General features: G+C 42.0%; 1 protein-coding gene across 2 annotated transcripts in view; it reads left to right on the top strand.

Annotated features, from left to right (window-relative positions):
• Positions 1 to 10,270: 10,270 nt before the first annotated feature.
• The window catches only part of LOC115076385 (ephrin type-A receptor 6-like), a 148,653-nt gene continuing 134,055 nt past the window's right edge, over positions 10,271 to 24,868 (top strand). Inside the window, exon 1 of one of the 2 annotated variants that reach the window (XM_029577737.1) lies at positions 10,271 to 11,134. In XM_029577737.1, the coding sequence (XP_029433597.1) occupies positions 11,032 to 11,134 (103 nt within the window). In that variant the 5' untranslated portion in view covers positions 10,271 to 11,031. The remainder of the gene's footprint in view (positions 11,135 to 24,868) is intronic. The other variant, XR_003852742.1, reaches the window with a different exon arrangement.

Here is a 24,868-nt window from a genome sequence, read left to right as displayed (position 1 = left end):
GGCAGGTATGGAGAGGGCCACTGGATCCCCATCAAGATCAACCTGACAGGGTGGTTTCCCTATCACAGATGATTTTCTTAAAAAACAAACAAACAAAAACATTGGGTGAAGGGAAAAATGTCCACCAAACCTCACTCCACCTCTCCCTGTTACTGATGTGAGCTGTCTCCCTCCTCCCCCCTTTCCCACTGTTCTCTCATTCTCCCTCTCTGCTCTGCAGTCTATCCCTACCAGTCTCTCTCTCCCTCCCTCCCTCCTCACCCCCTCTCTCTTTCTACCAGTCTTTATCTCTCCCCACAAGTACATTTCCACCAGTCAGTCTGTCTCTCTATCTGCACCAGCCCATATCACCAGTCTCTCAACCTCTCTTCCTCCATCAGTTCATTTCCCATATTTTCTCTCTCTCTCCCTCCACCTTTCCATCTCTCCCTCTCTCTCTCTCCAGATGTCCATCCTTGCCAGTCCTTCTCCCACCCTGCCAGTCTCTGTCTCTCTCTCTCCCCTTCACTAGCTGTATGGCCTCCTGTGGTTACACTATGTATGTTACTGAATATGAGTACATTCTTACACATTTACTGCTGTGCTTTGCAATTATATGTATTCAGTTTATATCAATAACATTATTTAATACGTTTTACATATTATGAATGAGTCTGGTGTGCATATAATTATTTCTTTGTTATTAACCTTGACCCGAACGACCTCAACAATTACCGCCCCATTTCAAATCTGTCATTTGTAGCAAAGATCATGGAGAAAATCATAAATAAGCAACTTTCAAATTACCTAGAAGACCATAACATTCTACACCAGTCACAATACGGTTTCCGTAAAGAACACAATACCGAAACCCTCCTCATCTCACTCCTTGATCAAATATACATTGGCTTTGATAAAGGACAATCGTTCCTCCTAGCCCTTCTCGACATCTCTGCAGCTTTCGATACTGTAAGTCATAATACCCTTCTAAACCGGCTATCAGACATAGGAATTACAGGATCAGCTCTTAGATGGTTCGACTCCTTCCTTAGCAATAGAGGTTATAAGGTTAAAATCAATAAGGAATCCTCCCACACTAACGCCCCATTCGGAGTCCCACAGGGCTCCTCTTTATCGCCCACCCTGTTCAACATCTACATACTCCCTCTCTGCCACGTACGCTCAAATCTAAAACTTAAGTTCTATAAATACGCAGACGATGTCCAAATTTTAATCCCCATATCCAAGTCACTGGACTCAACACTCAAATTATGGAACTCTCACCTGCAAACGATCAACCATCACCTTTCAAGCCTCAACCTGGTTCTCAACACTTCTAAGACAGAACTATTGCTAATTACCCCAGAAGGCAGTCCCTTCCATCACCAACTGCAATCTAACATACAAATATCCCACGCTAGAGATCTTGGAGTCATAATTGACAGTCACTTGAACCTAAAGCAATTTATAAAACACACCACAAAGGAGTGCTTCCACAAACTACAAGTACTTAAAAAACTCAAACCGCTCCTTTTCCATCACGATTTCAGATCTGTCCTTCAAGCCATTCTGTTCGCCAAGATTGACTACTGCAATTCCATCTTGCAAGGTCTCCCAGCTTCTACTACAAAACCTCTCCAGCTCCTCCAAAATGCAGCGGTGAGAATTTTGACGAATACTAATCGGAGAGCGCATATCTCTCCCATTCTAAAAGATCTTCACTGGCTCCCAGTTAACTTCAGGATTCTCCAGAAATCACTGACAATTATCCACAAAAATATTCACCATCAGACCCCACTCGATCTTCTACACCCTCTCAAATTGCACTCGATGACCAGACCCTTAAGGGATGCCTACAAGGGATCCTTACATGTTCCTCCAATCAAAATTGTACACCACTCAAATATCAGAGACAGAACATTCTCTATCACAGGTCCCTCCATCTGGAACGCCATGCCTCCGGACCTCAGGCAGGAAACTTGTCTTCCAACTTTCAAAAAGAAACTAAAGACATGGCTGTTCTGCCGTGCATTCCCCACCACTAGCCCAACAGTCTGACCTAGATCTGTTTCATCACTTATGTAAATAAATAAATAAACGACCTAGAACTATTTCATCACTTATGTAAATAAACAATCGCTAATCACGCTCACAAGTCATCTTGAGGTTGGCCCCTTGCCTCCCTCCCATACTCTATTGTATATAGTACTTTATCTTGTTCCCCCTCTTTTTTTTTCCTACTCCCAGTTAAGACTTCCTTGTTATAATGTAACTTTATGCTCCTTTTAATATATCTTTTGTTGATTGGTTGGTTATAGTTACTGCTTTGTTCAATGTAAACCGAGTTGATTTGATTTGTATCAAGAAAGTAGGTATATAAAAGCCTTTATTAATAATAATAATAATAATAATCATAATTACATTAATAACTTCTATACATGGCACATAACTGCAGGTAAAAATTGTAGAAAAGCATGTAGGGGTCTGTGAAAATTTTGGAGGTTGAAAAGGGGTCCATACTCCCCAAAAGGTTGGGAACCCCTGCTCTGGCACGTAACCCATGTGTCTGGCTAAGCTTTATATGGAGATGGAGCCAAACTCTGTTTAAGAACATAAGAAAATGCCATACTGGGTCAGACCAAGGGTCCATCAAGCCCAGCATCCTGTTTCCAACAGTGGCCAATCCAGGCCATAAGAACCTAGCAAGTACCCAAAAACTAAGTCTATTCCATGTTACCATTGCTAATGGCAGTGGCTATTCTCTAAGTGAACTTAATAGCAGGTAATGGACTTCTCCTCCAAGAACGTATCCAATTCTTTTTTAAACACAGCTATACTAACTGCACTAACCACATCCTCTGGCAACAAATTCCAGAGTTTAATTGTGCATTGAGTAAAAAAGAACTTTCTCCGATTAGTTGTAAATATGCCCCATGCTAACTTCATGGAGTGCCCCCTAGTCTTTCTATTATCCAAAAGAGTAAATAACCGATTCACATCTACCCGTTCTAGACCTCTCATAATTTTAAACATCTCTATCATATCCCCCCTCAGCCGTCTCTTCTCCAAGCTGAAAAGTCCTAACCTCTTTAGTCTTTCCTCATAGGGGAGCTGTTCCATTCCCCTTATCATTTTGGTAGCCCTTCTCTGTACCTTCTCCATCGCAATTATATCTTTTTTGAGATGCGGCGACCAGAATTGTACACAGTATTCAAGGTACGGTCTCACCATGGAGCGATACAGAGGCATTATGACATTTTCCATTTTATTCACCATTCCCTTTCTAATAATTCCCAACATTCTGTTTGCTTTTTTGACTGCCACAGCACACTGAACTGACGATTTCAATGTGTTATCCACTATGACACCTAGATCTCTTTCTTGGGTTGTAGCACCTAATATGGAAACCAACATTGTGTAATTATAGAATGGGTTATTTTTCCCTATATACATCACCTTGCACTTATCCACATTAAATTTCATCTGCCATTTGGATGCCCAATTTTCCAGTCTCACAAGGTCTTCCTGCAATTTATCACAATCTGCTTGTGATTTAACTACTCTGAACAATTTTGTGTCATCTGCAAATATGATTATCTTACTCGTCGTATTTCTTTCCAGATCATTTATAAATATATTGAAAAGTAAGGGTCCCAATACAGATCCCTGAGGCACTCCCTTCCACTGAGAAAATGTTCCATTTAATCCTACTCTCTGTTTCCTGTCTTTTAGCCAGTTTGCAATCACGAAAGGACATTGCCACCTATCCCATGACTTTTTACTTTTCCTAGAAGCCTCTCATGAGGAACTTTGTCAAACACCTTCTGAAAATCCAAGTATACTACATCTACCGGTTCACCTTTATCCACATGTTTATTAACTCCTTCAAAAAAGTGAAGCAGATTTGTGAGGCAAGACTTGCCCTGGGTAAAGCCATGCTGACTTTGTTCCATTAAACCATGTCTTTCTTTATGTTCTGTGATTTTGATGTTTAGAACACTTTCCACTATTTTTCCTGGCACTGAAGTCAGGCTAACCAGTCTGTAGTTTCCCGGATCACCCCTGGAGCCCTTTTTAAATATTGGGGTTACATTTGCTATCCTCCAGTCTTCACGTATAATTGATGATTTTAATGATAGGTTACAAATTTTTACTAATAGGTCTGAAATTTCATTTTTTAGTTCCTTCAGAACTCTGGGGTGTATACCATCCGGTCCAGGTGATTTACTACTCTTCAGTTTGTCAATCAGGCCTACCACTTCTTCAAGGTTCTCCGTGATTTGATTCAGTCCATCTGAATCATTACCCATGAAAACCTTCTCCATTATGGGTACCTCCCCAACATCCTCTTCAGTAAACACCGAAGCAAAATAATCATTTAATCTTTCCGCGATGGCCTTATCTTCTCTAAGTGCCCTTTTAAACCCTCGATCATCTAACGGTCCAACTGACTCCCTCACAGGCTTTCTGCTTTGGATATATTTAAAAAAGTTTTTACTGTGAGTTTTTGCCTCTACGGCCAAATTCTTTTCAAATTCTCTCTTAGCCTGTCTTATCAATGTCTTACATTTAACTTGCCAACGTTTATGCTTTATCCTATTTTCTTCTGTTGGTTCCTTCTTCCAATTTTTGAATGATGATCTTTTGGCTCAAATAGCTTCTTTCACCTCCCCTTTTAACCATGCCGGTAATCGTTTTGCCTTCTTTCCACCTTTCTTAATGTGTGGAATACATCTGGACTGTGCTTCTAGAATGGTATTTTTTAACAATGACCACGCCTCTTGGACATTTTTTACTTTTGTAGCTGCTCCTGTCAGTTTTTTTCTAACAATTTTTCTCATTTTGGTGCTTGGGCGACTAGAACATGTGCACCCTAGGTTTTTTGGGTTTTGCGTGAATGCTAGTGGGCATGTGCAAGCTATTGACATCCTAAAAATGTAGTGCATTCTCTTTTAAGTGACATTTCAGCATACTCATAAACATTTCTTGTCAGTGCACACTAACACACTTAGAGGTAGATTTTTTTTAAGGTGCGCACGCACATGGAGATGCTGATTTTATAACGCGCGCACCAGTGAGTGCATGTTATAAAATCCAGGGGCTGGACGCAAATGCAACCCCGGATTTTATAATCTGCGCATGCATGTGTGGGTGGCGTGCATAAGAGGGGGAGACTTCCGCAGTTTTCACGTGGCGACACATTCCCGCCTTCCGCAGTTCCCTCCCAGTCCGCTCCAATTAAGGAGCGGACTGGGAGGGAACCTCTCTTCCCCCCTACCTAACCTCCCTTCCCCTTCCCCTCTCCTCCCCATCCCCTAATCCCTTTCTCCAACTTTTTTTTTTTTTTTATTTTGTTGCTTAATGCTCCGTTGGAGCCGTAGCAACTTGTGCACGCCGGCAGTCCCTTCCCTGGCACAGCGGCAAATGGCCACTGTACAGGTTGCCTCCGGACCGCCCCTTTACATTGGCCTGGCACTTCTGTGCGTAACTCCCGTTATGCGCATGGCTGGGACGCTCTGAAAATGTGCGCAGCGCACGCAAGGCTCGGCCACACACGTAACGCCCGTTTTTTACGCGCATGGCCGAATAAAAATTCAGCTGTTAGCCCCTTAGTTGCAGGCTTTCCCCCCAGCTGGGGAAAATCTTTCAAGTGTTCCTTAGTCAGGAAGACCCTTTTCTGCCATTTCATTTTATTATTCATCACTACAAATTGGTCATCAATTGATTTTCAATAACAAATTTCACAAAAAAACAAAAACAACTGCATTAATTGTACTAATTAAAGAAGTCACCTTTTCCATGTTTTACCCACTGCCATAATTATAACCACCAATTGATTGCTCACAGGACAAAAACAATCTGTAATATTCCCAGATTTGACATTTTGGTTAATTTGGTTAATTTTTTGGCAGCAATGATGGGGTTAAATGTTGCAGAGAAGCCCTTGCACAAAGGTTTGCAGCAAGCACCTAAGACACATTCATGCTTTGCTTCTTTTTCTTTTAAGATATTTGAAAGTGCATCTTCTGGCAACTCTGAGAAAATATGCTTTTTGACTTCTCTTTAGATGTCAAAAGTAACTAAACCAAAGTTTAAAAATGTGCTTATGCTGTCATTTCTGTAACTGCTCCTGTTCTCTTATCTCGATTGTACGCTCAGTACAGTGAACAAAAGAAGTTGTCTGTCAAGGATACATCACTCTTAAATATCTCTTTTCAGTTTAAACTTATTCATCCTAGCATGTTATTTTTTCTTCCAAAGGATCTATTTCAGGTTTACACAGTTGTCTGCAAATTGGGCAATTCTTTAATCTTTTTTTTGCTTAAGATGCTAGTGGTCTCTCCTATTTCTGCACCTCGTCACTCCTAAAGTAAGGGGGTCTTCCATTTTCTCTAAGGAATCTGGTGCACCATAAGCCAGACAGTGAGACCTAGGATGAAAGTCCATAAATTGTACATCTAGGCTGGAAAGCCAAGAAGCACGCACGCAAAGTTACTGTGACTGATCATTGCATTTCTGCCAAGAATGTGTCATGGCCATCCCACCTTAACAAGCCAACACTATTACTGTTGGGTGTTGTTTAACAAAAGCATCAAATATTAAAAATAATTGAAAACTAGGTTGTGATATAGTTTCTTTTTCTTAGTTGTTCAGCAAAGCGAGGAGGTAATATTCAACACCTTGGAAGAGAAATTGTACACATCTGTCTTTTCCACGATTATTTACAGAGTGCTACAAGCTGCACACGGTACTGGACTGACAGATGCAAGAGACAGTCTCTGCTCCAAGAGGCTGACATTCTAGTCAAAACGCACAGATAATCAACAAGGCAGTTATTAGAAAGCACCAGAACAAGGTGGATTATTGGGAGCAAAGGAGACTACCTGAGTAAAGCTACAAGACACTAGACCCCCACCTTCTCCAAGCCGATATGAGGAAAGCAGGAGATGATGTTGATGAGAAATATTTCTCCTTTAAGAACAATGAAGGAACTTCAGAGAAACATCTTCTCTCTGAATAATGCTAGGTACTTACACGAACATGTACCTAAGCAAGTTCTTGCCACTAACCTGATAGATAAAGAAATGTCCATTTAGTCACCTCTGAGCCTTTGTTCTTTTTGCAGTACTGAGCTGAAATTTAAAATAGGAAGCATGACCTCCATTAGAAACTCTTAGGAAGCCAAACTTTCCTGTTGGAGAAAACACAAGTTAAATGCAACAGTAATAGGTGCCAATTTGTTTATCACCTTATTAATGTACTAAACTGACTCCATTTTGTATGTGGAAACTGCACAAGGAATGCTCTTCCTGCAGCACCTGTCAAGGTAACCTTGTTAGTTATTAAAGGATAAGGTTTGAACCCAGGCCCTTTAAACCACATGAGAAAACTGTTCCAGACAAGAGCCAGTTACAATTATTTATTTATTATTTATTTATTTGCTTTTTTATACCGACATTCAATTCAAAATATCACACCGGTTTACATTGAAACAAATTGTCAACAAATATTATTGAAGACCTAATACAATATAACAGTTGAAAAACAGCGTGTGGAATAAGGAAAAAAAAACAAAACAAAAAAACCAACTAATAATTATCAATAAATTAAACATAGAACTATATAAGATAATAAGCTAACATTATGAAACCAAAATTCAGTATCTCATCGATAATAAAAGGAACAAAACCATGTATAAGGGGAAGAAATCTATCGAGTTTATTGGGGGAAAGCTTTGATAAAAAGCCATGTTTTAAGGTTTTTTCTAAAGGTGGATGTGGAGGGTTCAGTCCTTAGTGGTGGTGGAAGTGAGTTCCATAGAGTAGGACCAATTATAAGTTCCATGTATTTAATTGTATGCATGATCGTAGTGACCATTCTCCTGGTGCATCCTTCTTCCTTGGACTCTCTGGCTGAAAATTATCAGCCTTAGTACAATCCAAACCTCACAAGGTCAGTGAAAAATAGGAAACTGTTAAATATTGACTGAATACTGGATTCTGTAAAAGCATGTAATTATTGTAAGATGTAGTTAAATTGGTCACCTAAAATAGAATGTCAAATTAAACAGATATTACATAACAAGAAATGGAATTAAAGACAAAAACTGAGTGAACAATTTTTATTTTGTCATGATTTATAGAATTTGTTCTTTATCAAAATTATATATTTTGTGTAACCCAATAAAATCCTTATAAAAATGAGATGTCTTCTATTCCTCTTGAATAGGTAAATCATCAAGTTTTCTGAACTCCAGATAAATTCTGAAGGATGCAGCTCACCCTGTAGCTGATTCCTCCAAGCTCTAAAAACTATGTAAACCTGGAATAAAACACAAACAAGAGAGCAAATGACAGCTTGTAGCAAGGCAGTCCTTGGGCTCCTTGATTCTGACATCCTTTCTTAAAAAAAAAAAAAAAAGATGCAAGCTCTACCAGTCATGGCTAGGATGGTAGTCTTCTGGCTTGGGCTCCAGCCAGGATCTCAGAAGCTGAAACAGCCTGAGTTTAGGAATTAAATTCTACCAAGAAGGTTCTGCGTTCATCAAGCAGCACTAAAGAAGTGATGACAAATTTGTGTTTTCCTTGGCTTGCTGGAATGGCAGCCATCTTGAAGGTGCATGGGATGAAGTGTCCTGCTAGTTGCACATAACATTTTTGGAAATAGAAAAGCTATTCATTTTAATGATGAGCCTCTTTGCATGAGGCATGTCTTTCACACTGTTTTAGCTGGATATGAAAAAAAATGATAATGAAAGTCTTATCTTGTATTCCATAAAAGCTGCATTGAATGATTTTTTTTTTTACCTTTTGTGTGTTTTATTTTCATCTGCAAAGTTTAAAAAGTTGAAAGCAAAATGCAGCCAGAAAGATTCAAAACTTGCAGAGCAGATGCTCCTTGCAGAGTAAGCCCTGACTTAGTGGCAGCACTGTCTCCCAAAGAAGATGAAAGCTGTTCTCATCTCTTACGCCTCCTAAAGCCATCCCCCGAATGTATTAAACTATCTTGCCACACCCCCAGAGGACGCTTTCAGTATTTCTTCAGAATCTGTTTTTATTCCTAGTGTTTGGAACATTTATCTTCCTGTAATTTCTATGCAGGAAACCTGAGGCCCTGCAAACTCGCACCTCATCCTTTCACTAAAGGAGGCATCCACCAAAATTATTGTCATTCAAAATATGAACAAAATTGAGGGAACAGACTAGTATAAAGTTTGTCATCTTAGCAGATATATGGGCTCCAAAAATTTGCATATAGCAACTGCTTTGGCTAAGTCATAATGTTGGGCTGGTAAAAGTTGTCAGCACCTACACAGAACCCAAGTAACATAGCAATGACAGCAAAAAAAAAGACCAAATGGTCCATTCAGTCAGCTTCGCAAATGTCTTATGGTAGTAACTGCTGCTCTGTGCAGGTTACCCCAATGTTTCTCTTAAGGATGCCAATTACCCCAAGCCTTATGTTAAGGGTAATAATATTTACAATCAAAACCAAACTGTCAAACCCCTAAGAAAAGTATTGCTAGCAGCATTTGTATGGGATGAGCAGCCTTCAGGCTACTTGAAGTGCTTTGCTTTTGGACTTGCCCCTCTTGTCTGCTGTCAAAGTCAGTGCCCAGCCTTGGCTGTCATTCACTCACTTACTGCCAATTTATTTCTTATTTTTATATACCCACATTCAGTCTCAATGAGATATCACACCAGTTTACATTCAGGTACTGTAGGTATTTCTCTATCCCCAGAGGGCTTACAGTCTAAGTTTTGTCCATGAGGCAATGGAGGGTAAAGTGACTTGCCCAAGGTCACAAGGAGTGACAGCAGGACTTGAACCCTGGTCTCCTGGTTTCTCCTCCCTGCTCTAACCCCTAGGCTATTCCTCCTCCCGATGTGGCTTGAGACCTGCAGGCCCCTTCTTAGGGCATGGGGCAGGCTGCGGATGAGGCAGGGCAGGGGTCTGGCTTGGCACCACCCCCCTCTAGTGCCGGGGAATCACGGGCTTCCTGGAGCCCTGACTGAATGGGGACCCTGCCTCAGAGGCTTCCACGCCTGAGGGAAAAATGAACGGGCAATGACAAGTCTTAAAGATAAAATATGCAAGAAGAGGAATTGCCGTAAGGGGGAAAGTGTAATTGCAATAGCAAGGTTGCTGCATCCTGGCATTCCTCCGAGAATTAGCTGCATATTAAATGCTCGCAAAAGGAGAGAAAAATATTCTCTCTATTTAAACAGTTTCCTTAACAAAAAGATGCGAGAACTGTGTTCTATCACTTAACTTCAAGAATTGTACAAATTACCCCATGGGTAGGAAATGGTCCTGGGAAACCCTGGCTCGCACCGGGGCTCAGAGAGGGCTGAGGAGAAGCTGCGTCCTCCTTACAAACCTGAAACTGATGCAGCCCGGAGCTGAAACGGAGCTTTTTCTCGGCAGGATTTCTCCAGCCCTCCCCCCTCCAGAGCAGAAATGAGGGGGGATCCCCTGCTCTCCTGCTGAGAGCCCCCTCCCCACCTCCTCGGAGGAGGGCAGCCGGCAGCCCCTCCCTGAAAGGGGAGGGTCCCTGCGCCGGAGCCGCTTCCAGGCTGCAGCGCTGTGAGCAGGGAGGGATGCAGGAGCCGCTGCTGAGCTCCCGAGCCAGGACCGGGGGCTGAGGGGGCTGCACGCGCCCCCTCCCCGGACGTCCAGCTCTCCGCACCGCTGCGCGCCCTGCAGCGGCTGAGGATGCCCAGGATGAACGCGGGGGCGCCGGCAGGGAGCGAGCCACGGCCCCGGGAGCCCAGCAGCGCACCTTCCAGCTCGGGCTCATTCCTTCGCGGCTGCTGCTGCTGCCGCCTTCCTGCTTCCTGCCTTCCGGACACTGCTGCCCAATGCATGCGGGGCTGGCCTCGTGCTGACCCCCTGGGGTGACCCGCACTCTCCCCACCCTCCTTCTTTCTAAGATCCCCCCCAGGGAGCTTTCCACCGCCCCCCCCCCCCGGGACTGCCCCCTCCTCTGCCAGGACTGCCCTCCCCGGGCGAGGAGGACCAGAAGCCCCCTGCCTGCTGCTGGGGCCAGCCATGGGGTGTGAGGATGCAAGGAGGCTGCAGGGCACGTTGGGGCGGCTTTTCCCTCTGTTGGTGGCATTTCTGGTCCAAAGCAGTCACGGCTCCAGCAACCAAGGTAAGGGACTAGGGATATTGTTTTATTTCACTGTTAACCTGTCTTGTATAACGCAGGCTGCACTTTACAGGGAGCCAAACAGAAACATTTTGAATGAGGTGTTTTAAAAGCAAGGCCTGGGAGAAGTGTGAGCAAGAATCCCAACTTTAACTTGCCCATTGCTGCTAAAGCCTTGCCATCGGCTTTCAAAGCACAGCTGGTCAAGGTTCCTCTCACGTCGCTTGCCGAAGCTGCGAGCTCGCGCAGGAATGCGAGTTTAAAGTTCAGCAGATTTTCAGAGGCTTAGCCTTGCACACACATGGTTCTTCGTGTCTGACTTTACGGGACGTGCCTGTAATGCTCTGACCAGTTCCCACAAGATTACGCTTAATACAGTTAAAGCAAAAGGTGGCAGGGATGGTATCTGGGGATATTTACCTAGTGGCAGCAGGTAGGGAGCCAGCGCTGTCTGTCCATCTGCCTGCCCCTGCTGGGGGCTGCTGCTGGAGAAAACGAGCTCTCTAAAAGGAAAGTTGTGCTTATTATTTTAAACTGGACTGGAGAATGCTAGAAAGTTCCCAATCGTTTACCTCTATTAGGGTAGAATCTACAAGGTCCTTAAACCATGTACCCTTCCCAGGCAGCTTGGGCTAGCATACGAACCCTTCCCGGATCGCTCCTTCCGGGAAGGGTTCGCAGAATGAGACAGGGTTCGCAGAATGAGACAGGCTTGATTGATGGGAGCACCCGAAGGGTCTTCTGAGCAAGATGGGAGTATTAATTCCCGAAAGCGAGTCCGGAAATATATACAATCCAGCCAATAAAAAAAACCGGTTCCCTTTTCTCTGTTAACCTTTATTTTGGTGCATTCATGGTGGAAGAGATATAATTGCCTCCCTAACCTGAGCAGCAGATTTGCCTACCCCATGCAAAGACCTCTTTCCCTTCCAGAACAGATCCAGCGGCCTTTGGAAGACTCCTTAGCCAGCGCTGCTTTCCCCTTCAAGATCCCTATTTGGGGGATGGGGGTGCAACATGGTTAATTTTTATAAGTCCTAGACTGAGATAAGCTCAGGACTGAAGGCAGCAGAAGCTGTGTTAAGAGAAATCCTATAAATATGGGGAAGCTAGCAGAGAGAGAAAGCTTGAAGAGCCCCCTTTAGGGGGGTTTGGGAATTTGGATTCATTTTACAAGCCCAGCACTGAGCACCATTTCTGATCGGAATCGAGACTCACATAACCTTAGACTAATTAAGTCTTTTGTTGGATTACAGTTTTTTAACATTAGCATAGATTTTTCCTCTTTATTTACTGTTCATACACTAATATAAAAATATTTTAAATCTTTCTTTGGTATTGATTTAGAATTAACTTACAGTTTTTAGCTTTAATTTGATATATGTATATTCTACTTTTTGTGACTGCAAAGCAGATTACCTTCTGCTCCTGTCGGTATTTGCCTGCTCTATTCTAATAATGGCCCTATTTACTTTTTCTCATGGACACAGTAAATCAAGCCCTAACTTCTTACCCCAGGCAATGGAGGGTGACATTGCCTTGCCCAAGCTCACAAGGGGCAGAGGTGGGATTTGAATCCTGGCTTCTCTGGTTCTCAGCCTAGGTTACTCTTCTGTATACAGGAGTCTTAAATCACTTTAAAGGGGGGGGGGGAGAGTTATTTTAATTCAATTTTTCAGCAACAAAGAAAGACTGGGTTTATATTTTGCTTGATAGTGATTTTTCTTTAGAATATGGTCATTCAACTGATGTCAAGAATTTTGTTTAAAGTAAACGTATTCAAATTATTTTGCTGAAAAAGTTAGGAATTCATCGTTATAGGTCAAACATTTTAATATCTGAAGAGGCTTCTTTCTTATTCTACAGTATGACAGGCTAAAGTATAAATATAGTACTTTTGGGGCAATGGACAGATCAGAATGGTCTATGTGGGAAGAGTGAGAAGTTCCTACCCTCTCTTAATATTAAGATTACATCTTGATCAAGTGTGAGTAACTCCTTAACCTGCCAAAGACTTCATATTAACTTATTTCTCATCCATCTTCCATTGGTGTATGCCTTTTTGATATTACATTGTACAGTTACTGGGCAGGACATCATATAAACACTCATTGGTGAGAGCTCCTTCTCTACAATACTGCTAGCCTCAATTCATTTCTACAATATTTGTTCTCAGTACTGGATTCTTTGTAGGTTGTGGTACAATGTATTGAACCCAAATAAAACTAATCTAAATAAATTGTAGAACATGAAGTTTCAGGGCCATTTAGGGGGGAGGACCTATGTGGTCTCTAAAGCTGATGTAATTACTTTATATTGGAATTATTTTCTTGTTTTTTCAGTTATAAAGGTATTATGGGCCAACACAAAAAAAATCCAATTTTCTCCATGGCCAATATAACCTTCAGAGCTCTGTAATACCAAGTAAAATAGTGGTAATCATGTGTATTCCGTTCCAAGCAAACGTTTATATTGTAGCCTAGTCTTGAAAGCAACTAAAAACCAGTATGTTTTGTTTTAAAGAGAATCTTCTAAAATTTTAATAATTTCACTGAGGAAGCAAGAAACAGATACAGAACCCGCAATATTGTTATCTAAAAAATGAAGGAAACTTACACCTTCTCATGAATGGTTGTTCTATTAGAGGGCTCTATCAAGGCAGAAATGTCCCACCCACTGAAGTAGTCATTGGTCAAAAAGAAAATACCCCAAGATTAGGTCAAGGCAACTTAGATATGATTCTTCTGGTTGTTGTACTGGCTATAATAGTGGGGTCTGCTTTACATTAGTGAGCACTGCTGCGCCATGGTGGTAACCAATGGGATGATTCACTTTTTCTTATGGGGATATGCATGTGTGTGTTGGCAGTAGAGATGGAAGGAGGCAGTGATCATTGCCTTTTGTGTTTGTTGAACAGCACCTAATTTACATAGACAAGAACTAACCTAAGTAATGATTGTATGCCTATGAGCAATTCAATTATTTTATATTTGGCATTTTGAAATTTGGCAGCATTGCCAAGTTGTTTAAGCCTAATGGTTTATGAAACAAACTTTGCAAATAGAGCTTAATAAGGGGAAATATAATCTTTGGGTGCTTCTTCAGATTTCTAATTTTGCTACCACATTGACATGAAAAGCTGCAGGAAGTGTCACTGCATTGTGTTGTGTTGGCCTTTGCTATTTTCAAGTTATCAGCTTCGATGGCACGTGTCGGTAGTATAGCATATTTTCAAGCAGTGAAGGCAGAGATGGATACGTTCTGTAAGAACCACGTGGAAATATGGTTGGGGTTAATTTAGAAACAGATCTGTATCAGCAGGAGGTAATAGCCAAGTTTGCAATATCACCTGTTTGCTATGACTGTTGCAGACAGAGGCATTGACTGCCCTCTATGATACTTTGCAATTAACAGTTTTGTTTTTAGTATATGTTATTTGTATTACTCTTGTGCTGTCTGTACTGATTTTAATTATGCATGTATCCTCTGTTACCCACTCACATTTGCAGATCAGTGGACAGGAAATTGTTTAAATAAATAAACAAATCGTCCCTATTCATAGGAGTTCTTGAAACCAGCATCTATATTCCTAAGTCTGTAGAATAATATTCAAAATGAATCACACCAAGGTGCTCGCAGAGTGTCTGGATGTTGTGTGTTTGTAAAACTGCTCTCCCTGTGTTGGTTGGTTTTCATTCTTTCCCTCCTGTCTGAAGTAGGAAGTGATGACACTGCATGGATGACCAATCTTCACAGAAGTTACTCCTTTTGCTACAGGGCACACCATTAAAATACTAAAGATTCCCCAGGGCACAGGAGCTTCTGCAGCTTTTTAGTGCTTTCCACTCTGGCACTTGTGATCTGAACACCAAGTTTCAGATGAGAACCTGTCAGACATTCTGACCTAATTTCTGAATATTGGCCAAAGGAACAAAATGAAAAGGAGAATGACTTGGACAATAGGACCCTTAATTCTTTACATCTCACTGTGATATATATAGTGCTTTCATCTGAATGTCATCCCAATGCACTTTGCAGTTCAGTATTTTAGAAATATTCGTGCTGCCATTTCTGGGATGCGTGGTTGGCTGGCAGGCAGCACAATCCTGGTATCTGCACTGTTTCAATAAATATCAGAAAATGTTTTAATTTGTTTCCTCTATCCATATGGGAAATCTTTCTGAAGATTTAGCATTGCTCATCTTATCAAATAAAATAGGGAAAACCCTTTTAAGAACATAAGAAGTTGCCATGCTGGGTCAGACCAAGGGTCCATCAAGCCCAGCATCCTGTTTCCAACAGTAGCCAATCCAGGCAATAACAACCTGGCAAGTACCCAAACATTAAATGAAACACATGCTGTACTAATGCCAGTAATAAGCAGTGGCTATTCCCTAAGTCAGCTTGGTTAAAAGCAGTTTATGGGCTTCTCCTCCAAGAACTTATCCAAAGCTTTTTAAACCCAGCTACGCTAACTGCACTAACCACATCCTTTGACAGTGATTTCCAGAGCTTAATTGTGCATTGAGTGAAAAAGAATTTTGCTACTTGCAAATTTCTTGGAGTGCCTCCTAGTCCTAATATTATCTGAAAGAGAAAATAACTGATTCATATTTATCTGCTCTAGTTCTCTCATGATTTTAAAGACTTCTGTTATATCCCCTCAGCTGTCTCTTTTCCAAGCTGAACAGCCTTAAATTCTTTAGCTTTTCCTCATAGAGGAGCCAATCCATCCCCTTTATCATTTTGTTCATCCTTCTATACCTTCTCCAGTGGAACTACATTTTTTAATAACAATGACCCCTCTCAGAAGCGCTTTGCATTGTCATATACCAAAGAACAATGTGCCGAGTACTGATTCGTGCTGAAATATGTGCAGAGGTGGATTTTCAGAAAACAGGATAAAAAAATGAATAAAATAGATTAGATGCTGACATTTGGCACTGAACATCTGTAATGCCAAAGTGTACAGGAAACACATCTAGTAATCTCTTACCCAAGATCTAATGTTATTTATATCCTCAGGTCAAATATTTGGCAGCACACATTTTCTAAAGGTCATCAAACTATTCCATTTTTAATCATATTGACAGTAAACTTTAGAACATGAAATGGCAATAGTGTAGCTCCTGGTTCGGAGTATCAGAAACTCTGAAGAGACAAAGTAACTACACTTATCTTTAAATCTTTAATTGAGCTTTTCCCTTCTAGGGGCTGAGGGCCAGAAGCATCTAGGTTCCCTCCTTGCCTGTGCATCAAGAACCAGTACCAACAGCATATAGGTCCGCTTGTTTAGCGGGCACTGTTACAGTTTTACCATGGATGTCCCTCTGCTAAAGTCTTTTATAGTTAGTTCTCTGACATGCTAGGTTTTGCCTGATGTCGTGCCCTTCCAATGCATCTTAACAGAGAAAATACCCAACAAAACTCTCTTATTTTTGATGTGAATATTTTCAGGGTACAAAAATTTATTCAAAGAGAAATATTGTTATATACGAACTTTCATGTTGTACTCTTCCAGATAAAAACTAAGTCATAAAAAGTGAAATATAGGCAAATGTGTTTCAGTGACCATGAAAGTCATAGTGATGGTATTTTAACATGACCTCTGCCTCTTTTCTTGTTGGAGTAGCTGTTTTTAGCCTTTGGGCTGGGCATGGCACTGCTTGCCTAAAATTGATCCTCTCCTGGTTGCTCATTCTGTGTTTCTGGTTGATTCGGAACACTAGCTAGTTTGAAGGTCAAGAACCTATAGACTGGATTGATATAATCACAGTCCCTAGTTTCTAAATGATGCAAAACCAGCAGTTGATGCTTGCTGAAAGCCAGAGCATCAGCTTTGAATGCAGCAAGAATATCTATCAAATCTCCAGTTCAGATTCCTTTAAACACATTTCACAAATATATAGAAGGTGTTCCCTAGTTCTCTGAGCCAGAAAAGTGCCTCTTGAGATAGTGCAGGTGGTTGGTTTCTTCATTTGGTGCAATAGTCTATACTCAAATATCCGACTTTACTACTGCTGTTAGTAATTTGTAAACTTTCATTAAAATCAGCTACAGTACCTGAAAATTGGAGGGTGTCCAACGTAACACTAATTTTTAAAAAGAGTTCCAGGGTTGATCCAGCAAACATGTCTGACATAAGTGCCGGGCAAAGTAGTTGAAACTATTATAAAGAACAAAATTACTGAAGATTTAGATAGCCATAGTTTAGTTTAATTGGACAAAGCCAACATGAATTTAACCAAGGGAAGTCTTGCCTCACCAATCTGCTACATTTTTGAGGATGTAAATAAACACGTGGATAAAGGTAAGCCAGTTGATACAATGTATCTGGATTTCCAAGAAGCATTTGACAAAGTCCCTCATGAGAGACTTCTTAGGAGATTAAAAAGTCATGGCATAGGGGGCAGTGCCCTATTGTGGATTGCCAACTGGTTAAAAGATAGAAAACAGAGAGTGGAGCTAGATGGCCAGTTTTCCCAATGGATAAAGGTGAACAGTGGAGTGCCCCAGGGATCTGTTCAGGGATCACTGCTTTTTAACATATTTATAAATGACCTATGAAATACTGATGATAAAAAATTATTTAAAGTAGTTAAATCACAAAAGGATTATGATAAATTGCAAGATAACCTTGTGAGACTGGGCATCCAAATAGCAGATGAAATTTTATGGACAAGTGCAAAGTGATGCACTTAGGGAAGGGAAACCCAAATCATAGCTACAGAATGCAAGGTTCCACATTAGGAGTCACCATTCAGGAAAAGGATCCAGGTGTCGTTATTAAAAACACTTTGAAATCTGCTCAGTGTGCAGTATCAGCAGCCAAGAAACCATATAGAATGCTAAAGATTATTAGGAAAGGAATGGAGAATAAAACTGAGAATATCATAATGTCTCTGTATCGCTCCATGGTGCAACATCATCTTGTGTATAGTTTTGGTCACCACATCTCAAAAAAGATATAGCAGAATTAGAAAAGGTACAGAGAAGGGCGACCAAGATGATAAAGGGGATGGAACAAGTCTCCTATGAAGAAAGGCTAAAGAGGATAGGACTCTTCAGCTTCCAGAAGAGATATGATAGAGGTCTATAAAATGATGAGTGGAATGGAAAGAGTAAACATTAATCAGTTGTTTACTCTTTTGAAAAATACAGGGGACACACAATGAAGTAACTAAGGGGCCGATGCAATATTTGTGCGCAGAAAACGGGCTCTGAACAGTCAATGCCTGCTTTCTTAACGCGCCCCCCCGGGGGGCACCATGCAGTATTTAAATTAAGGGTCCCTAGTGCCTCCTTGCTAACGAGAACCTGAGAGCATTGGCCATCCGCCAGTTAGGAAAACCGATGCCAAGTTTAAATGCCGCACTGCCAGGGGTTCAGGAAATGGACGCTTGTCAATTGAGTGTCCGTTTCCTGCACCCGGCTGCTGGCACTTTTTTTTATTTTCCTTTAGTTTTTCCTCCTTCTTAATATCTGTAAAATAGTTTGCAGAAACCTCCTTGACTTTAGAATTCACAGAACACATTCCTATTGCTGACTGCCAGACCCAGATCTGGCAGATCCTCCTTCACTGGTTGGACCTTCCTTCTCCAATGTGCAACTTTTCTCCTAAATTCTCCCATAGGAGAAGACACCAGTTTTTCATTATTTTCTTTTCCATAAGATACACCATACTGGGTCAGACCAAGGGTCCATCAAGCTCAGGATCCTGTGTCCAACAACGGCCAACCAAGTCACAAGTACCCGACAAGTACCCAAACATTAAAGGGTAGATTTAAAAAAAATACGTGCGCACCTCCATATGTGTGCGCGCTACCCAGCACATGCACACGGATGCGGGATTTTATAACATGCATGTGCCAGTGCATGCAGGGGGGGTGAAGATTTGGCCAGATTACGTGCTGCAATGAGATCGGATCTCCACCAGTTCCCTCCCCCCACCACCTTCCTCTTCCCCTCTCCTCCCCAACTCCTTTGAAGGCCCTACCTTCAGTAGACATCTTTATTTCTGAACTTACGCCAGCAGGCGATCCCCCGGCACAGCAGCAAATGGCCGCTGTACTTGCGGCCTCCAGCTCTGCCCCTCCCTGCCTCCCGCACCTCCCCTTGATAGAGGCCTGGCTCTTGTGCGCATAACAGGGGTTATGCACATGGCTGGGCCTCTTCTAAAATGCGTGCAGTGCGCACAAGGCCCAACCACACATGTAACCCCCGTTTTTTACGTGTGGGGGGTTTAAAAATCAGGCCTTAAATGAATAGATCCCAAGCTACTAATCCTAATTGATTAATAGCAATTTATGGACTTCTGCTCTAGGAGCTTTTCCAAACCTTTTCTAAACCCAGTTACACTAATTGCCATAACCACACCCTCTGGCAATGAATTTCAGAGCTTAGTTATGCGTTGAGTGAAAAAGAATTTTCTCCAATTTGTTTTAAATGCTAACTTCATGGAGTGCCCCCTAGTGCTTGTATTATTCGAAAGAATAAATAATACATTTACATGTGATTCACATTTACCCACTTAACTCCTTTCATGATTTTGTAGACTCTATCAAAGCCCCTTCAGCCGTCTCTTCTCCAAGCTGAACAACCCTAACTTCTTTAGCCTTTCTATCCCCTTTATCATTTTGGTTGCCCTTCTCTGTACCTTCTCCATCGCATTTATATCTTTTTTGAGATTCGGCGACCAGAATTGTACACAGTATTCAAGGTGTGGTCTCACCATGGAGCGATACAGAGGCATTATGACTTTTTCCGCTTTATTCACCATTCCCTTTCTAATAATTCCCAACATTCTGTTTGCTTTTTTGACTGCCGCAGCACACTGCACCGACGATTTCAATGTGTTATCCACTATGACACCTAGATCTCTTTCTTGGGTTGTAGCACCTAATATGGAACCTAACATTGTGTAACTACAGCAAGGGTTATTTTTCCCTATATGCAACACCTTGCACTTGTCCACATTAAATTTCATCCACAATTTGGAAGCTGATCTTCCAGTCTTACAAGGTCCTCCTGCAGTTTATCACAATGCGCTTGAGATTTAACTACTCTGCATAATTTTGTGACATCCACAAATTTAAGGACCTCACTTGATGTGCCCCTTTCCAGATCATTTATATATATATTGAAAAGCACTGGTCCAAGTACAGATCCCTGAGGCACTCCACTGTTTACCCTTTTCCACTGAGAAAATTGACCATTTAATCCTACTCTCTGTTTCCTGTCTTTTAAGCAGTTTGTAATCCATAAAAGGATTTCGCCTACTATCCCATGACTTTTTAGTTTTCTTAGAAGCCTCTTGTGAGGGACTTTGTACGTTAAATTGATACAGAATATTTTGGTATGCTTTCAATAGCAGCAGCAGCAGTCACAAACCATTTTCTCAATAAGAGCATTGGAATCTATGAAATTATTTATTTGGCCAATCCAGAATTATGATTCATTGCAAATATCACATGCAGTGCTAGCTCCTTGATTTAGGCTGCAGTGTTGTTTGCTTTGCCACTGTGGTGGAGGGGGCCAGGGACTATCCAGGTTCACAGATCTGGCACCACTGGGGCTGGTGAAGACTAGGAAACAGCCATGTTGCACTTAGACCCTGGAAGAGAAGGAAAGCAGCTGCTGCCATGCGGGTCTGCCCCATGCTGGCCAGCAAGAAGCCAGGGGTGCTCCTCCAGCCCTCGGGTCAGAAAGGGCTGTTTGGGAATTGGAGGCAAAATGGGGAAAAAGCAATTTAAAAAACCTAATAGCCGAAGATGTACTTCCTCTGTCATTGTACTTTAAAGATATATTTTGTATTCATAAGATGAGCATCAGATATGTAAACACTCTAATTTATTAATCTGTTCCTGTGGGATAAAGCATTTTATCTTTTCAGGATTGCCTTGTGAAGCTGGAAAGTCGATGCAATTATGGCTGGAACATAGGAGCCATGGCCTAATAAATAGTGCAGAAGTAAATGTGGGCAAAGCCCAGCATTAGTGTGCACACTGATGGCACAACTCGGCAGGATCATTCCACTTTACAGTACTTTAAGCTATTGTGCTCCGTGGAAATGGCTACCTTTCCATGAATATTGATTATCAATCCTTTTATATCTGCAGTATGAAGCCCTTCCCCACACCACTGGGAATATTGGGGGAATTCTGCTGCTGTTTTGGAAGCAGCGATTGAATATGTGCCATGGGGCTGTTGAGGACAAGAGTTTCTTGTAATTAATTATAGGTTTCCCACAACTAATTTAATTCATAAAAAAGACATTTAGGGAAATGAAAAATGTTTATTTGCTACAGAAGAAATGTATTAAGGGAAATCTCCCTAGTTTATGTAAATAGAATTCACTAGCACCAAATAAAAAATTACTATTAATCATAATACAATTAACTTTTTTTTTTTTTTTGGCATGGCAGCTTCTTCCTGCTGTTTAGGCTTCCAGCATAATCAGACCCAGAACTGAGATCTGGTCCCAGGGGCCTTCATTCACAACCAGGTGTGGTTTTTCCACTCCTTTTTCTATACCCTACCCTCTTAATTCAGCCCAAGCCAGCACAACGACAATCTTCAGATGGGGCCCAAAGCTGGGATTTGCTTCAGACATGTTAAGGTGAATCTGGAGTTAGAACCACTAGGTGTCGCTGTTGTGTGAGAGTCCCTCCTCATCCCTGGGTCTGTGACCCAAGCTGCACTAGCTCCAGCTTTGCATATCCCAAGGAGCCTTGGACTGGGACCTGAAATCAAGAGGTTGGACCACAATAAACAGGGCATTGGAGTGCATTTATTATCGAGCAGCAGTGCCCATTGAAGAATTTAAAACTAATATAAGCAATTAAGTTAGCCCTATTACTGTACCTTTTTTCTAGCATGGTACAGAAAGCTCTGGATGGTGGTCAGCTGGATGAGATGAAACATTTTGGGAGTTCCAAACATGAATGCTTTCAACATGGTCCTCCTTAGATCCTCAAATGGCTGCTTTAGATGATGTAAACGCCCAGGGTTTACATTTCCTTTTATTGCCCATTTGGAATAAGCAGGCATGCCACAAGGCCCCAGATTAAAAAAGCCCGATGACACCACTAGCGACCAGACTGGGAGGGGGAAGGAACTCCTGGCAATGTTCCATGCCAGTGGCGACCCCACACAATCTTCCTCTTGGGTCTCCCTCCTCTGTTTCTGCTCTAGAAGATCAAGAGTCCAAACTTGCATTTGCAGGAATCTGTCTTTGTACTTGTACCTCAGGTTATGGCTCTGCAGACCTCTTCTTTCTTCCAAATTAAGGATAGCCTTGTTCCTCATAATCAGTTGGAAACTTTGGAGAACTCTTTCAGAGTTAAGAATCTTCATGTTGTGAATTTTCCCAAGTCAAGGCTTTTGTCAGCCACAGAATTATTTAAGAAACATTTGTCTGAGATATTATTTATTTCAAACATGCATGATTTATTTTCCAATGATTCTTATAGCATTTAAAAAATGATTAATAAACCCTGCTGGCTAGGTCAGATCTCAGTTCTGTGTATTTAAACTGAGGTTTATAAAATCATGTGTGGGGTGGAATGGGTAAATAAAGGATGGTTATTTATCCTTTCAGATACTAAAGCAAGGGGCACTCCATGAAGCTAACAACTCGCAGACTGTGGCATTTGTTATCAGAGGATGTGATCAAGACAACTAACATAGGCCTAGATTCATCATTTTTCTATGTGTGAGTGAAAGAGAGAGAGAGAGAGAGAGAGAGAGAGAAAGAGACTCTTCATAAGGCTCTCATATAAGTAAACTATTTATACCACTGTAAGAAGGGCAGCTAGTAACGTGGGGTGAGGTTTTGGTGATGGCCTAGGTTTTGGGGGGCAATTTTTGTACATTGTACTTTCGACCTAGCTTGATGCACTCTCTGCCTAACTGCTATATACAAATCTCATTTTTCTGTACCTTTCCTCACTCCAAATCACATCAAATCTTCACCGATGTCTACTGTGCTGTTCATACCTCTGACTGTGCATGGAAAACTGCCCCCCAAAACCTAGGCCACCACCAAAACCCAAAACCTCACTCCGAGTTCAGAATGGCCCCCTTCTTACAGTGGTATTAAAAGTTGACTAATATGTGTGCTCCCTCTCCCTCTCCCTGTCTCCCCCTCCCTCCCTCACCCTACGGGATTTGCAGTACTGTTTCAGGCATATCACAAGGCTTAATGCCAGGAAAAAAGGTGTAGTTAAATCATGTGTTACGCTATCCCACGCAACGTTAAACTCCCCTCATTTTCATAAACTCTGCGCAAACTCCTCCCTTTTGTCTAAATTTTGAAAATTTGCATACGCATCTCGTGATGCACGGGTGTTAGGGTTCTAACCCCCATGATAAGGCCCTAACCACGATTTGCTGAATGACCCCCATAGTGAAATTTAAAAGAGGTTTGGACAAAATCCTGAATGAAAAGTCCATCACATTAGGCAAGTAAACTAAAGAAAGCTATTGCTCTCCCTGGACATGAATAACAGGAATTAAATCTACATTATGGGATCTGATGCATCCTTGCAACTTGGATTGGCCACCGCCTGATGCTGGGGCTTGATGAACCTTGGTCTGATCCAGGATAGTAATTCTTATGTTCTTTCAGTTTTCTCATGTTTCAAAAAGCCAAAATAATAATAATCTATTTATTTACAGCCCCTTTCTCTCCTCAGTGTGGGTGGAGGGGCTGATGCAGTCGGAAGGGGGAAACATTCATGGGGCAGGGGGCCATGGTGCATAGGGACTGGGAGCATGTGCAGTGCTGACGTTCCCTGCCTCCCTCTACTCCCACGCTTTCCGTTTCAAAGCAGAAGGCACATGGCTAGAAGAAGGGAGTCCGGAAGCAGTACGGCATACGCAGGAGGGGGAGAGGAGAGTGATGGACAAATGGAAAGGGGCAGCAGGGAAAGAGTGTGAATTTGGAGGGGAAAAGTAGAGAACAGGAGTAAGGGAGAAGGGAGAGTGACATGAATGGAGGGAAGGGGAAGGAGAGAGATGGGGAAACGAGGTCAGCGAGTAGGGTAAGGACAGTGATCGGGGGAGGGTGGATGAGTGATGAGCGGGCAGGGAAGGGAGATGTGTAGGAATGGGTGGGAGGCGATGAGCAGAAGGAGAGCAGTATGTGAGAGATGAGAAAGGGTGAATGTATGTGGGGAGAAGACGTGAGAGGTTAGAATGGGAAAGAAGGAAATCAGAAGGGGAGATTAGAAAAGCTCAAGAAAAAAATAAAGAAAAGAAGATAAAGCTGAAGAAAGAAGCAGAAAGTAAGAAGATGAAACTATACAAAGGTTTTGACTTGCCCCACCACAGCCACGACTGAATTGAAGCTGGAGAGCCAGGCCTGGGGAGAAAGAGGGGGGCAGAAACATTAAATCTCTTCTGCCTCTCACCTCCCTTCCTGCTATTTCATGCCAAGGGATGAGAAAGTTCCCCGTGCCCGCCAACTAAGCAGGGAATACTGATACCTGATACCTGTGCCGTTCTTGTCTTGGAAAGGAAAGGCTTGATGGAGTTTGTCTGATTCCTGATACCTGTGCCGTCCTTGTCTTGGAAAGAAAAGGCTTGATGGAGTTTGTCTGATACCTGATATCTGTGCCGTCCTTGTCTTGGAAAGGAAAGGCATGATGGAGTTTGTCGGAGACAAGATGATGCTTTTTACGTGGACAGTGAGCTAGCCTGGAAAAGGCCCTGAGCAGATGCCATTCTGAAAGAGGC

This window comes from Rhinatrema bivittatum, chromosome 15 (assembly GCF_901001135.1).
Source record: "Rhinatrema bivittatum chromosome 15, aRhiBiv1.1, whole genome shotgun sequence".
NCBI lineage: Eukaryota > Metazoa > Chordata > Amphibia > Gymnophiona > Rhinatrematidae > Rhinatrema > Rhinatrema bivittatum.
The sequence above is the reverse complement of the archived record's forward strand: the minus strand, read 5'-3'. Positions and strand labels throughout refer to the sequence as shown.